Source organism: Ascaphus truei, chromosome 2 (assembly GCF_040206685.1).
Source record: "Ascaphus truei isolate aAscTru1 chromosome 2, aAscTru1.hap1, whole genome shotgun sequence".
Classification (NCBI taxonomy): Eukaryota; Metazoa; Chordata; class Amphibia; order Anura; family Ascaphidae; genus Ascaphus; species Ascaphus truei.
The window spans coordinates 445,396,026-445,413,463 of record NC_134484.1 but is presented as its reverse complement, the minus strand read 5'-3'; the positions used below and the strand labels follow the sequence as shown (position 1 = coordinate 445,413,463).

Sequence of the window (17,438 nt, the reverse complement as noted above, 5' to 3'; positions counted from 1 at the left end):
GGTCATGTATGTTTTTTTTTTTGGTTTGGCCCACTGGCATTCGTTGTCTCTTGTGAGTCTGTGTGCTGATTTCTGTGTAGGTGGTTCTCTGTGGGAAGTAGATTCACTATAAGACAGTACTGTAGATTTGTGAATGTCTGAATCACTACTGTATGTGAAGAGGGCCTAGTGGTGTTCTGTCTATGTAGCTTTATATAGTTGTCGTGGCCAGATTACTGGAGGACGACTCGAGGGTGCCTAGCAGCCACCTATATATTCCGTGTTTACGATAGTCGGTAACTACTTTAAGCTATTTTTGGTTTAAATGTATGTCTATCTTTTTATATAGCTCCATTTAGGTACATAGCGCTTCACAACAGTAATACACGTGACATCATAATATAACACATAATGGGATTAAGTGCTTGATACAAAAGTAACATTAGAAAAAAGGAGTCCATGCCCCAAGAGCTTACAATTTAAGTGGTAATTAAGAAGAACGTACAGAGACAGTAGGAGGGTGTTCTGGTAAATGCGTCTACAAGGGGCCAATGTCAATTTATGAGGTGTATATTAAATGTGAACAGATCCTCACAATATTTGTCCTGTCACTTTATCGAGCCAGACCTGTGATTTATTTGTTTTAATGTATCATGGTGTTTGATCTCAGTTGAGGATGTTTCACTTAACAGTGCGTTCCTTACCAACCTGTTCAACCATCAACAGTATTTGATCGAGATAATGTTTATTAAGGATTGCATACCACTGGCGACAAAAGTTTGGATGGATGGTTTTAAACTGGAAAGCCCCTCAGCATTCAAGTTTTAGAGTATCAAGTGACTGAACTTAGTTGTAAGTTATTGTGTTTAATAAATGTGAAATATTTCCCTAACGTCCTGCCTTCCCTGCGCTCTTTCCTTTGTATTGTGTTTGATGTATCCTGGTTGATCGCCGGAGAGCTTTGGAGCTGCGTGAAGAAGAGGACCAGGAAAGGAGCGGAGGACAACTGACGAGCGCAGTCTCAAACTCTTGGGCAACCTCAGTATCTGCATACGAAATGGTGTAAATTTAGTCTAGGTCGTTCAAGTTTTGCTTACTCACAAGTGCAGCTGGAGTGTCATTGTTTAAACTTTGTTCAAATGTAGCCAGGTTCTTCTCATTGACCAAAGGTTTGAATAAAAGATAATGAAGAGAGCAAGACTAGAATTAGTGCCACGGCAGCTCTGTTAGGAGGTCCCATTAAGGTTATAGTCTTAGGTATTTAATCCAAAAACAGGCACTCCTGTGGATTTAAGCAAAATTGTAAAAAAAAAATTCTAATCTACAGCGCGCTCCTCCCCAGCCGTCCTGCAACTCCTAACTCCTCTGCTCCTCCTCCCCAGTGCTGTCTTTTTGTGGTGCAGTCTATACCCTTTAATTTTGCCCCACCCAAAGCAATCCACTCCATCTCTGGGTGTTCTCCATTGCTCCTTATGTATCCATTCCCAGTTCTGCCTTGTCATAGCGTCCCTGACCAAACCACGTCCCATAGGGCCATATTTACCAAGCAGAATCTTGCCATAAAGGAACCTTCCAGCACTGGAAGACCCTTTTATAAGCTATAAAAGTGACTTCCAGCACTGGAAAATGCCCTAAGGTGCTTAGTAAATATGGCCTTGAAGAGAATCCATAATATTTCAGGACCAGATCAGATGTGTAATTTAGCCCCAGCTGCATTTCAGACATTATGTATTCTTTAGTCACTGTATGACAGGTGGCGTTTGGGGAGACCAAATGATGAATTGCATAGAAAGTGATGACATGTTTGCCAAAGCTCTTTGAATTAATCTTTTTAAGAACTATTTTAAAATTCAGGTAGCCATAATCATTGTAGAGTGATATCTTTAAGGAGACCAACATTAAGCTTCTTCACAGATGAAGGTAAAGTGAACAGAGCTTCTTTCAATTGTACAATACACCATACTTTTTTTTATTTTTATTTAACTTTTGTGCATGGTAATAACAGTAATATGTAGGCTACAAACGTTTCAATTATTCAGTGTTATGGCGAAGAACAAAGAGGAATCAATTAAACATGGAGTGCTGGTTTGGAGCAGGATTAGATTAGTCTCCACTCCCAATAAAATTTACATGGAGTATCTCCTTCTGTTTCTTTATTACAGAAGACACATTAGGTTGAATCTGTATTCCTAGAATGTACTGTAGATTTGAATATTGACTTGGTGTGCAGTGTAATTAGAAGTCATTGTCAGAAAAGCTCAACTTTACGTTGTTACTTTTCAGAGTTGGGGGGGGGGGGGGGGGAAGAGAAGAGAGACTTTTTGAAGGGGCAGGGGCATGTTCTATAGATTACAAGGCTTTAAAAAGATTTACACCATATTTATAAAAAGTTTAAATATCCCTAAGTAGCCAAATGCTTTGGAGCGTGTATACAATCTTTACCCAATCACTTTTGTGAAAACAGTTTATAAACGGGTGTAGCTTGGTCATCTAGAGACACTCTCTCTGATGAAGTGTTCAACAAATAACAGCATTATTTTTTTTGGAGATGTAAAAGTTTATTTACATCCTGACTGTAGGAGTAACACCTCTTACTTCATCTGGATTGACTAGTGTGTCAGGAGTTTAAAAAATAACAGTCAAGCATGATACCGTTTTAATGTGGATTAAATTGCAAGACAAGGTACAGTAGCTTCTGCCCAGAGAAGGCTAACTTGACAGGGAACCTGTTACTTGGAAAAATAGATGAGCTGTCAGGGTAGCTCTTCATAAAATGTCAATTATAGCCCATGCTGCGAGGTCCTATTTTTATTACAGTGATTTATACTGTATGGGATAGGAGCTGTCACAGCAATGTAAAACACGCTGTTAAAACAGAATAGGATCTGTATGTGAATACAAAGTCATAGACAGGGACAAAAAAACACATTGGAAACCTTTTTTTAAAAGTGAAAATGTATAGAACTATTAGCGCTTGATCAATCCTTGGTGTACTTCTAAGACATTCTTATAAAGCTACTGGTGATTGATTACAACTTGGTAGAATTCAGACATGTCTTCTACATAAAAAAACTCCCCAACTATACTATTTTACGCAATTTGCTGCATCACTACAACATTAGCAAAGGGGGTACAAAGAAACTCACAGATACTGTGAATAATAATCAGATACCCAACAATGCAAACTGCATTATTTCAAACAAGTGGAGGATCATAACAATGATATTAACTCTTCTTACTAGAAAGAGAGAATATTGAATAAGATGTCAAAGAAATCGCACCCCAAATTCTGCAATTGTAAATGAACGTCTAACAACACTTTTATTTTTCAGATGGCAGGACATTATATAAAATGTTTGGTCACTGCTTTTACTACTTGGTTCTTTTGTAAATAAAATTCTGTGAGTGGTCATCAGCTGCCATGATTTACAAAGATAGGGTTTGAACTCCACACTAGCACTGCTTTGTTTTACTGAATGAGAAAATCCCTCACTACGATCATTTGAAAATTTCTGCATGATGGTCTGCGTTGATGCAAAAAGCACTAACTGGTATTCTTTAAGCAGTTTATGAAGAAGCTCAGTACATTTCTTCAGATTGGCCTCTTGCTTCGAAATAATTTCTCCTCCATTACTTCGGTCTATCCAATAAAAGGAAGATATGCTGTCTAGAATCAAGAGGCACAGAGAAGGGCGACTACAAAACATATTTTCTAGAGAGTAGAGCGTAAGAAGCAGTTGAACACTATTGCTGCAGTAGACCAGAAAGAATCTGCCCAGACACTGTTTTACCGTGTCCTCAGTGCTTTGCAAGAGTCTGTGTTCAAGAATAGTAACTAGACGCAGCATATCGAAGTGATAATCAGTGTCTATAAAAATGACTTCAACTTGTAGTCCACCTTCTGACTTGGGCAGAATGCAGCGTGAAATAAGATGACAAAGCATTTCAGTTTTTCCTGTGCCTTCTGGACCATACAATTCAATTACATCACCTGTTGGAGAAAAACACAAAAGAAATTCCTAAAACAAACACGATGACATTATGTGCATTTTGACATACCCAATGGGAACACATACAGTACTTAGAAGATAAATTAAAAAAAAGACAAGCTTCCTCTCTTAAAATCAGGGTTCAAAATGACAGGTTTGTGCAGTCCCAGAACAAGCAGAAGCCAAGGGAATGAACTTGAATGGACTCCAATCTTTCAGTGCCGGAAATCTGGATTTAACTAGGTATGTAATTGTGCATTTTCACAAGAGACAAACCGAATAAATAAATTAGTTACGCTGGAGAAACGTATGATTTTGGTAAACGGCACCGCAGCATTTCTTTATAGGCTATTGTTGCAGTATTTCTATTTTGTTTCACTAGAGGTGCAGAGAAAATAACAGTCACTATTTCATTCAGATTAAATCTGTCATCAACTTCAGCATCCTAAAGGATGGAAAAACATACTACATATATTTAGGTTACATTTAACGGAAATTCTTACAAAGCACCTTGTTTTTCTACAATTATTTTATAAACTATACCTTCTCTATTGCACTTTTAAAACATTCAAATTGTCCAATGTCAAAACATACCTCCCCATTGGCAATCTGTCTAAAATAAAGGGGCCGTATGCCTTAACACCAAAGTGAATTGAAAAGTAGGGGATTGACACATTATACATACAGACTGGTATTTATACAGTAGATGGTTTATTTAGAACGGTTAATTTTCACACAGTTACCAAATACGGTGGAAGATTTGTACATTTACCACATTTGTTTTGTATTAAGGTTGCTTGTGTCTATAGGCAAATTGTTAACAGACACCTATCTTGTTCTGTGTGAACTAATTAAGTTACATATGCCAAACAGAGGAGGAAGGGCAATACGTGTAGGATAAGAATAGAATCACATAGGACCCAGAGATAATAAAAACATAATTCAAAAATAACTTAAGGGGTAATTTAATATTTTTATGTAAGACAATTGCATTAAGTTATATTGATTACACGTCGTTTCGATCAATCCTTCGATCATTCTAAAAGTTGTATATTCCTCTGTTTTACAAATGTATATTTATTGTATGTAGCTTTATCAGATCAATTAAATACACTTGGTTTAGGATGTCTTTGTGGAAACAGTTAGAGAATGTTTTTATAGACATATACACAGTCTACATGTAATAATAGTCAGTGGCTGCCCTATTTCCCTAAACAGCTGGAAAGCCGCAGCATGGATCCTGCGCTTCTCTCCCTCCACCCCACCCCCCCCCCCCACTCCCCACTCATTTAGCATACCCTTATGTCTATCAGAAGCTTTTTTTCTGCTACTGTGTTAAGTGGCATTACCTCCCCCGGGAGAGAGTTCCATAAATAAACCATACTTTCAGTGAAGTACAGATTTACATCTACCCATACCTTATTAACTATGAGCTTAACAGCATAATCATAATTATGTACCATTAATCCAATTTCTGACATTCTATACATTGTATCAGATCTACACTCCCTCTTTTTTTCCCCCTTTTCAGTTTTGTCTGTCATAAGTTTTATAAATGCACACTAGAGATGGATGACATTTTTTGCAGATTTGGAACCGCTGGTTCCTTTGGTCCATGGATCAGTATCAAAAGGCCAATCCGCATTTCAGACTACCCCCACTCCCAGACAAATACAAAATCCGTTGCCGGATTGTTAAAAATTCACACTCCGTAGGAAGAGGGCGAACTTTCAATTTAGAAGCGTCTCCAGTTGTGTATTCCCTTAAACCTCCAGCCAAATAAATTAGGGAGAGATGCCTGTGCTGAAAAAGGAGCAGACCTGGAGGTTCCTGGCTGGCAGATGTGCTAATGCCTATGCAAAGTATAAAGGAGTTCCATCTCACGCTTCTTAAAAGGATTTCCATACCAACTATATAGCGTTCATAAGCCTAAGGAACCAACCTAATCACTGGCATGGTGCACGACCCAACAGGACCAGAACCCGCAAACACTACTTTTCTAGGCCACAGCTCTAGCATTATGAGCTAACCCATCTGATGGGTTGCAGTGCACCACTATCTACTACGACCATACCTCCAATTGATATCTTTTGTTGATTGTAACCTTGAAAGGACATCAAGCACAAAATAATAATATGTACTGAGGACTATGAGTTACTGAGGCCAGGTGGGATTAAATAAAACACATGGTTTCTCTGACAGAAGTAAAAACAAGATGAAGCGCAGCAAGTAAGATGCAGAGAGAAAGTAACAAAGTGAACTGGTGGTGACTTGAGTTAGTAGTACTTATAATCTTATAAAGGATACAGACAGTAAGACATATTTACTAAGCAGTGTTCTCTGATAAGACACCTTCGGTGCTGGAATACATTACAGCACATTCAAATAAATGGACTGTAAGGTGTCTTCCCATGACAGGTGTCACTTAGCAAAAGAATGCTAATTAGATATGCTGCTCCATCCTAGAAGTAGGCAAAGCACTTTGTACAAGTATGAGCACTCAATGAGAAGTAGAGCTCAAAATGAAGAATACTGTGACAGTGGTACTAGACATCAGCTGGTTTAGCACACACTGCTAGAGTCCCGTTGTTCTGAATTACAGAGGTTGTGGGTGTTCAACTTCTGATCATGTTGGGTCTGACACAATATTCCATTCCTAATAAGGTGCCTTATATGTGCCAACCCAATAACACTATATATTACTATATTACCATATATGTTTTATCAATTGGATGTAGCATTGGGCTCCCATGTCTTTTGTTGTATACATTTGTCATGCTCAGTAGCACTCCTTTTGACAGAGATAGATATAGAGATAACACACACACACACACACACACACACACACACACACACACACACACACACACACACACAGAGAGAGAGAAATTATCTAGCCATGCCTCCTTGCAGTAGTGCTACAAATCTCTTCTGCATGTGCACATGTAGCGCCGCTACTTAACTACGATGACGTCCCCGGATCGCTCTGCAGTTTCTGGTATAATTGAGGCCATACAGTATCAATCCTTCTGCAGATAATTTGCGTCAGCTGCAAATATGCATACTTTTCCTTTCAGACTATAGCATCCGTAACCCAACTAACATACTGAAGAAACACAGTACTTTTCCCACGGGCACTCTACTGGTCGACCTCCCATCCTCAGATTGAACTCTTTTAGTACAAATCTTTCACCTATCCTTCTGCCAGAGCATTTGCTTTAGAACCCAATCGAAGGCAGAACACCTTTCTGTAGACTTGCATGGAACAGTGCCAACAGCTTTATTGAATTACAGGTAAGCCACATCTACATCTCCACCCACAACTACAGCTTTAATCAACCAGTCAAAGAAATCTATCAGATTTGTTCAACCCACTCCCAATTAAATGTAATAATAATTTGTTGGATATTGTCAACTAGTACAGTAGATCAACCCAATGAGAGACTAGTCTTTTAATACTGAATTGCCTCTGGCATTTCTTAATAAGATCATAAAACATGACATATGCAGGGATATTGTTCTGTTACTGGTCAACAAGGCTGTAATTAGCTGTGTGCGGAGAAAGGGAGGGGAATTAAAACAGCAAGCGTTTCATGAATATCCCCAGACATGGAAACAGGCCCCAAATTGGTCGTTTTTATTTTCCCAAAAGGGCATTCCCATTTATCAGAGACAGTTTCCAGATTTAAATGAAATACTACATACAGTATAAAGAATAGGTGCCAAACATCAAGAAGCAATACAAGTATGAATTATGCTTCATTTTACCAAATAGTATATTAAATGGAGAAAAAATGAATACAAACATGTGGTTTCGAAAAACACATTTATGAGATCTTTAAATGAATAATTACCATGAACTGGACAGGCTTCATCAGCAAAAAGCAGAGGCTCCAGGTCTTTCAGAGACGTTCGTCCCTCCAATCTAGCAAGGAGCTGGGAAAAGAACAATGTGCTTTCATTATCAGTTTGTTAAGAATGCACCAAGTATACATGCATTAGAAATATTGCCAATACATAAATAGAAACTCAAATGTGTGAGGTACTGTATTAATGCCTTTGAAGTCATACCTGATGGTGCAGTCACTCACTACTGTTTGTTGCCACCAGTACATTTTCACTGGTAACATTGTATGCTGCTCTTCAAAATTCCACTACGTTTATATTTAGGAGATTCATAACCCATGAAATCAGGAGGTGGCTTCCTTCATTTGTATTGGTTTGTATTATAAGTACAGTTCTTGCTTTCTTAAAATCTTAAACAGAACAGAAACTCTCTGTCAATTGTTTGTTCTGTTAATGTAATTGGACCATCACCATATAATTACTTTTGACTTTTCAGATTTTACCGATTTCCAACTGTCAGGGGATTTGCCATACATTTAGTGTCATATTTATCAAGGCATCTTATCGAGCATTCAAATGAATGGGCTGTACGGCACCTTGTGGCTTAGCACTGCTTTGTAAATATGGTTTTAAAGGAGCAATCCAAGCAATATCCTACACGTTTTTTTTTTTTTTTTTAAATGAATCAGTTCTGTAGTATTTAAGTAATAATCCTCGAAGAACAGGGCATTACTGGCCAATAATGCCCTGGCTGGAAGAGTTGAAGGCCCGAGGCTGCAGACACACACACACACACACACACACACACACACACACACACACACACACACACACACACACACACACACACACACACACACACACACACACACACACACACACACACACACACACACACACACACACACACACACTGCAGCCACACCCACAAGCCAAACCCCACACCCCCACACCCCCACTGCAGCCACACACACACACACACACACACACACTGCAGCCACACACTGCAGCCACACAAACACACACACCCTGCAGCCACACACACACACACCCTGCAGCCACACACACCCTGCAGCCACACACACCCTGCAGCCACACACAAACACACACACTGCAGCCACACACACTGCAGCCACACACACACAAACACACTGCAGCCACACACACACACAAACACACTGCAGCCACACACACACACACACTCACACTGCAGCCACACACACACACAAACACACACACACTGCAGCCACACACACACACTACAGACACACACACACACACTACAGACACAAACAAACACACACACACACACACACACACACACACACACACACACACACACACACACCACACTACAGCCAGCCACACACACTACAGCCACACACACACTACAGCCACACACACACTACAGCCACACACACACTACAGCCACACACACACTACAGCCACACACACACTACAGCCACACACACACTACAGCCACACACACCCTGCAGCCACACACACCCTGCAGCCACACACAAACACACACACTGCAGCCACACACACTGCAGCCACACACACACAAACACACTGCAGCCACACACACACACAAACACACTGCAGCCACACACACACACACACTCACACTGCAGCCACACACACACACAAACACACACACACTGCAGCCACACACACACACTACAGACACACACACACACACTACAGACACAAACAAACACACACACACACACACACACACACACACACACACACCACACTACAGCCAGCCACACATACTACAGCCACACACACACTACAGCCACACACACACTACAGCCACACACACACTACAGCCACACACACACTACAGCCACACACACACTACAGCCACACACACACTACAGCCACACACACACTACAGCCACACACACACTACAGCCACACACACACTACAGCCACACACACACTACAGCCACACACACACACTGCAGCCACACACACACACTGCAGCCACACACACTGCAGCCACACACACACACACACTGCAGCCACACACACACACGCAAACACACTGCAGCCACACACACACACAAACACACTGCAGACACACACACACACACACACACACACTGCAGCCACAAACACACTGCAGCCACACACACACACTGCAGCCACACACACACACACACACACACACACACTGCAGCCATACACACACACACACACACACTGCAGCCACACACACTGCAGCCACACACACACACTACAGCCACACACACACTACAGCCACACACACACTACAGCCACACACACACACACACTGCAGCCACACACACTGCAGCCACACACACACACTGCAGCCACACACACACACACACTGCAGCCACACACACACACACACACACTGCAGCCACACACACACACAAACACACTGCAGCCACACACACACACACACACACAAACACACTGCAGCCACACACACACACACACACACAAACACACTGCAGACACACACACACACACACACACACACTGCAGCCACACACACACACACACTGCAGCCACACACACACACACACTGCAGCACACACACACACACACACACACACACACACACACACACACACACACACACACACACACACACTGTAGACACACACACACACACACACACACACACACACACACACACACACAGCAGCCACACACACACACTGCAGCCACACACACACACACACTGCAGCCACACACACACACACACTGCAGCCACACACACACACACACACACTGCAGCCACACACACACACACACACACACACTGCAGCCACACACACACACACACACACTGCAGCCACACACACACACACACACACACACACACACACACACACTGCAGCCACACACACACACACACACACACACTGCAGCCACACACACACACACACACTGCAGCCACACACACACACACACTGCAGCCACACACACACACACACACTGCAGCCACACACACACACACACACTGCAGCCACACACACACACACACACTGCAGCCACACACACACACACACACACACTGCAGCCACACACACACTGCAGCCACACACACACACTGCAGCCACACACACACACACACACTGCAGCCAAACACACACACTGCAGCCACACACACACACACACTGCAGCCACACACACACTGCAGCCACACACACACACACACTGCAGCCACACACACACACACACACACACACTGCAGCCACACACACACACACACACACACTGCAGCCACACACACACACACACACTGCAGCCACACACACACACACACACACTGCAGCCACACACACACTGCAGCCACACACACACTGCAGCCACACACACACTGCAGCCACACACACACTGCAGCCACACACACACTGCAGCCACACACACACTGCAGCCACACACACACACTGCATACACACACACTGCATACACACACACTGCATACACACACACTGCATACACACACACTGCATACACACACACTGCATACACACACACACACTGCAGCCACACATACACACACTGCAGCCAGACACACATACACACACTGCAGCTACACACACACACAATAAATAGACAGACGCTACAAACTGCAGATAGCCACTTACTTTGCAGCTACACAAACACTATTTCCCTCCTCAACTCAAAATGATGCCGTGTTCACGGAGGGAGGGGGAGAAGTCACTGCCTGCTGCTGCTTCCTGGCCAATCCCCTGCCCTGTCTCAGAGCTGTTCCTGCCTCCTGACCAATCCCCTGCCCTGTCTCAGAGCTGTTCTGACAAAAGGAAAAGCTGATTGGCTGTAAATAAACACATTGCAAGCTGCAAAAATTCCAGGCATTAATGAATGAGTAATGCCCGGAATTTTAACCAGAGAGCAGGGATTTCAAAAATGCCCTGAATTTTACTGCTTTAGCCTATAATAGATAATACTTACTAGTTTATATATCTTTTTTAATTAAACTCTTAATGCCATTTTTAATGAGTTTTAAAGAGGCAATCCAAGGCGGCAATTTTTAAAAAAAAATATACAGATGTAACATGATTTATCTCCACCCTGCCCTGCACTTGGGAGTGGGTAGACCGCGGCCCAAATGTGGCCTGATCACAGCCAAGTGCAACACAGGGGGGAATTACCCTTAAGTATTAACACAGCACAGGTCCCTGCTTCTGAATGGGACTCTCTCTCTCTGTTAATCTTACTGGATCACCCCCAGTCTGGAAGAGCTATGCAGAGAACAGAAGGAAGCAGTCCCTCTTTCTGTACAGCTCTTACAGGCGATCGTGCTGTTTTTATTTTTATTACATAAGAATTGAAGCAGGGGGAATCCGGAACTGAACTGCATTAATTTCAGGTCAGGGGACCCCTTGCTTCCTGACACAGGCCATAGCATGGGGTAATTTTAAATGTCCTGCATCATGGAAGCAGCGACCCACACTGTATTAATCCTTATCGAAAATTAGTGTACTAGGCATTTGGGCGCGAGGAAACTGTGGTTGGGTCAGTCTCTATTTATCTGCAGTTTTCTTGCGGCCAAAATGTTCATTAATCATGGTAGGGTTGAAGCATGGGGGTCTCCGGATATGAACTCAGTTAATTTCAGCTCCAGGGACCCCTTGTTTCCGGGGATACTTATCTGCGAATTAGGGGCCGGTAGTAGCTCTCCTCTACTACCATCATTCACAATATGTCCTCTGTTCAGACATCTCAGGCCCTGCGAGCCAATAGGAAGCCGTGACATCATCAGTGCGGCTTTCTATTGGTCCATATGACGCGGGAGCTTCAAACTTAAAAGCCCAGCTTGCTTAGCCAGACCAGCTACTGGCACCTACTTAGGAGGTATCTCCGGAAGTAGGGGCTTCCCTGGAGCTGAAATTAACAGGGTTCAGCTCCGGAGACCCCCTGCTTCAAATTCTATATCTAAATAATAAAAAAAACCTTTAAAAACATTTCACCGGCATGGATTGCTCCTTTAATATAATGACCATCCTTTGATTTCTGTAGCCCACCTCCCCAGCAGTGCAAGATCTTTGTAACACATTTCCTGTTTGTGATAATTTGTTGCTAATACTCCCAGCAGTTTGAGATACAAACTGTAATAATAGATAAATGTTACCATAGTAATAGAAGAATACATTGTAGCTACTGAGTTACAGTACACTGACTAAAGGATTGAATTGAAACAAAAAGGCAGCCATTTAGGGAACCCTGAGCAGCAGTAATTTGCTGATCACCCACGGGAGAATGAATTGATTCGCAGATCAGGTAATTCATTTTGCAGATTCGTGTACATATACATATTTATATTAGCATGTTCTTGTATAGCGCTGCTAGTTTTACATAGCGCTCAACAGAGACATTGTTCTGCTTTACAGGCACAAGTCTCTGCCCTGTGGAGCTTACAATCTATGTTTTTCGTGCCTGAGGCACAGGGAGATAAAGTGATTTGTCCAAGGCCGACATCGGGAATTGAACCAGGTTCTCCAACTTCAAACTCTGTGCCTGTCAGTGTCTTTACTCAGTGAGCCACTCCCCCTCCCTATATATGTAAACATTTTAAGTTAAACTTCTTTGCTGGCACCTACAGAGTTTTGATAGGAAAAATCCCATGTGTTGTAACAAAATTCCATAACGGAAGTGACATCTCTGCTGGCAGAAGAGGCCATCAGTGACGTCGGGGGACGGAGGGGAAACACACGCACGTTGTAGGCGGCGCATGCTCAGAGGAGGTTGTAAACTGTGCCGGGCACACCACGCAAGCACATGCGCAGAAGCCCGTATGGATTTTCCCATGCGCAGTAATGGCGCGGCCAGTGCCGTGCGTGTGCTGACCCGACAGGTCAGCGCGTGTGCGCAGAACCTCTGGTGATTCATGCACAGGCCCGCCCGGTGACACGCATGCGCAGACCCGCCCCAAACACAGTCACTCACAAGGAATTCAGTTAGTATACATATAGAAGTGCAAATAGCTAAAACAGGATGTGTGTGCAGAGCACACGCATTCTAAGTCAAATTTCTTTGCGTTTTGTCAGTGAACTTGTGTTTTGATTTTTAATTAAAAACATCACCATCACAAATACAATTTCTGTGACAAAACAGTAGCAGAAGACAAAGAAGTTTCACTTAAAATGCGCATGCGCTGCACGCAGACTTTTTTTTTTTTTTTTTTTAACTGCTTGGATTGCCTTTAAGTAAAGTTTGATACATCGTTTAGTTTCCTTTCTGGACAAAAACTCTGATTTCAAAGGGGAATAAAGCTTTAAATTGAGACCAAAGTAAGAACAAGAAACAGGCTATTTTTCAATATTCTGTGTGGTTGTTTGCATGTGTTGGTTTTGGCAGTCAGGGAGCAAAGATGATGGGAAGGGGTATAGCCAGATGAGTGCTGAAAGATAAGGGGGGATGGGGGCAAGACCATTGAGAGATTTCTAGACCAGGATGAGGACTCTGAAGAGGGAACGTTGTATGATGGGTAGCATGGGCAGTATGTGGGAGATTGAAAAGTGTACGGGCTGCAGCATTTTAGATTTGTTGGAGGGATATCGAGTAGAAGGGGAGACTGAGGAGAAGGGAGTTACATTAGTCGAGACAGGTGAAGATGAGGAAGTAGATGACAGCTTTGGCCATGGAGAGAGAAACGAGTGGACAAATTTTTCTTGGTAGTGATGGAGGTGATGTGCTGGGTGAAAAGAAGGGAAGAGTCAAAGATTGCGAGCAGAAGGGGAGGGGGCGATGGTGGCGATTGGGGAGGAGGAAGCTGGAAAGAAGAGGACATCAGTCTTAGCTGGGTTAATTTGTAGGAAGTGGGAGGACATCCAGGTGGAAATGGTAGAAAGGCAGGCAGAGATACGGGTGGAAAATTCAGATGAGAATAGTGGGAAGGAAAAATAGCTTTAGATGTCGTCTGCAAAAAAATGGACGTTGAATCCATGGGAGGAGACAAAGTTACAAATGGGGGGCAGTGTAGAGGGAAAAGAGGAAAGGACCAAGGACGGAGCCTTGGGGCACACCCATTTGGAGGCTGGAGGGCGAAGAGAATGAATTGTTGAACGTGACAGAGTAGGAGCAGTAGGAGAGATAGGATGAGCCATGAGAGGGCGGTGTCAGTGACGCCAAGGTTGGGAAGGGTGGAAATGAGGGTGAGGTGATTGACAGTGTCAGAGGCTGAAGAGAGGTCGAGGAGGATTAGGCTGCGGCCATGGTGGGAGAGTGCTCGCTGCTGCTGGAGCGCCGTGACATCAGATGTTTCCTGGCTAGCCAGTTGCATGCTCAAGGGGTGGGGGGTGCAGCCATGGCATCACAGAGACCTCATTGAGCGAGCCGCTCACGTGACGCGCCAACGAGCGTGCAAATACAATTTGATTGCTCTGCAAGCAGCTAAGCGCCATGCATGCGCAGCCGCGGGCGCTGGCCACACACATTGCTGCAATGTGTTTCATTGCGGCCAGCACGAGCTCCCACTCAGCGTCACCCTAGCCGCAGCCGCCTTAGGATGAATGAGGATGCAAATTTGGGATATAAAGTGAAGGATGGTGAGGAGGGCAGCTTCAGTAGAATGTGAGGGATGGAAACCAGACTGAACAATGGGAAGGAGGGAAGTGTGAATGAATGGGGGGGAGGGAGAGAACAGTAATTCTCTGTGGGTTGGGGGGGGGGGGAGCGGGGAGAAAGAACAGTGATTCCCGGTGGGGGAGAGAGAGAACAGTGATTCCCTGTGGGGGTGGGGGAGAGAGAGAACAGTGATTCCCTATGGGGGTGGGGGTGGGGGGGAGAGAGAGAGAAAGAACAGTGATTCCCTGTGGGGGTGGGGGAGAGAAAGAACAGTGATTCCCTGTGGGTTGGGGGGGGGGGGGGAGGGAGAAAGAACAGTGATTCCTTGTGGGTTGGGGGGGGGAGAGAGAGAAAGAACAGTGATTCCCTGTGGGGGGGGGGGGGGGGAAGTGTGAGGCGTGGGGGGGGGGAGGGAAGTGTGAGGCGTGGGGGGGGGAGGGAAGTGTGAGGTGCGGGGGGGGGAGGGACGTGTGAGGTGCGGGGGGGGGAGGGAAGTGTGAGGTGCGGGGGGGGAGGGAAGTGTGAGGTGCGGGGGGGAGGGAAGTGTGAGGCGTGGGGGGGGAGGGAAGTGTGAGGCGTGGGGGGGAGGGAAGTGTGAGGCGTGGGGGGGGAGGGAAGTGTGAGGCGTGGGGGGGGAGGGAAGTGTGAGGCGTGGGGGGGGGGGGGAAGTGTGAGGCGTGGGGGGGGGGGAAGTGTGAGGCGTGGGGGGGGAAGTGTGAGGCGTGGGGGGGGAAGTGTGAGGCGTGGGGGGGGGGGAAGTGTGAGGCGTGGGGGGGGGGGGAAGTGTGAGGCGTGGGGGGGGGGAAGTGTGAGGCGTGGGGGGGGGGGAAGTGTGAGGCGTGGGGGGGGGAAGTGTGAGGCGTGGGGGGGGGGAAGTGTGAGGCGTGGGGGGGGGGGAAGTGTGAGGCGTGGGGGGGGGGGGGGAGTGTGAGGCGTGGGGGGGGGGGAAGTGTGAGGCGTGGGGGGGGGAAGTGTGAGGCGTGGGGGGGGGGGAAGTGTGAGGCGTGGGGGGGGGGGGGAAGTGTGAGGCGTGGGGGGGGGGGGAAGTGTGAGGCGTGGGGGGGGGGGAAGTGTGAGGCGTGGGGGGGGGGGAAGTGTGAGGCGTGGGGGGGGGGGGGAAGTGTGAGGCGTGGGGGGGGGGGGGAAGTGTGAGGCGTGGGGGGGGGGAAGTGTGAGGCGTGGGGGGGGGGGGGGAAGTGTGAGGCGTGGGGGGGGGGGGGAAGTGTGAGGCGTGGGAAGTGTGAGGCGTGGGGGGGGCGGGGGGAGAGAGAAAGAACAGTGATTCCCTGTGGGGGGGGGGAGAGAGAGAAAGAACAGTGATTCCCTGTGGGGGGGGGGGGGGGGTGAAAGGACAGCGATTCTCTGTGGGAAGGGGGGGGGGAGAGGACAGTGATTCCCTAGGGGGGGGGGAGAGGACGGCGATTCCCTGTGTGTGGGGGGGAGGGGGAAGACTACGGTGATTCCCTGTGGGGGGGAAGAGAGGAGGACAGTGATTCCCTGCTGCTGGTGGGGGGTGGGAGAGGAGGACAATGGGGGGGGGGGGGAGGGGTGAGGTAAGGGCCGTGTCCTAAATTGGGAGAATTGACAACTCTAAGGACACAATGGCTCACAGCAGCCTGCACAGCCCCACACATCAGCTCCCCGGTCTGCTGGTGCTACCTGCGTGCCGGATTCCGCCTTCCGGAAATCCTCGCTCATGCTGAGCAGGGTGAGAGGGGGAGGGGGCACTCTGTGCCTGCACACACCAGGGCAGGCGCGAGGCCGCGGGCACTTTCAAAACACGCGCCGCCGATAACGGACAGAGCGCGCGCGCCTACCCTCCCCCGCAGCGGTTCCGGGTTGTCGTGACGTCACCGATATCGCTGCCTAGCTGACTGCACGGAATTGACGGAGAGGGAAGTGTGAGGCGTGGGGGAGGGAGGGAAGTGTGAGGCGTGGGGGAGGGAGGGAAGTGTGAGGCGTGGGGGAGGGAGGGAAGTGTCTGGCGTGGGGGAGGGAGGGAAGTGTGAGGCGTGGGGGAGGGAGGGAAGTGTGAGGCGTGGGGGAGGG

The 17,438-nt window shown here is 46.2% G+C and overlaps 1 protein-coding gene across 1 annotated transcript; it reads right to left on the bottom strand.

Moving 5' to 3' along the window:
* Window positions 1-1,946: 1,946 nt before the first annotated feature.
* XRCC2 (X-ray repair cross complementing 2) lies at window positions 1,947-17,225 on the bottom strand. The gene is made up of 3 exons (XM_075587875.1): window positions 17,049-17,225; window positions 7,823-7,904; window positions 1,947-3,970 (listed from the first exon to the last, which is right to left on the bottom strand). The coding sequence occupies exons 1-3, from the start codon at window positions 17,085-17,087 to the stop codon at window positions 3,246-3,248; spliced, it is 846 nt and encodes a 281-aa protein (XP_075443990.1). The 5' UTR covers window positions 17,088-17,225; the 3' UTR covers window positions 1,947-3,245.
* Between the last annotated feature and the right edge of the window lie 213 nt (window positions 17,226-17,438).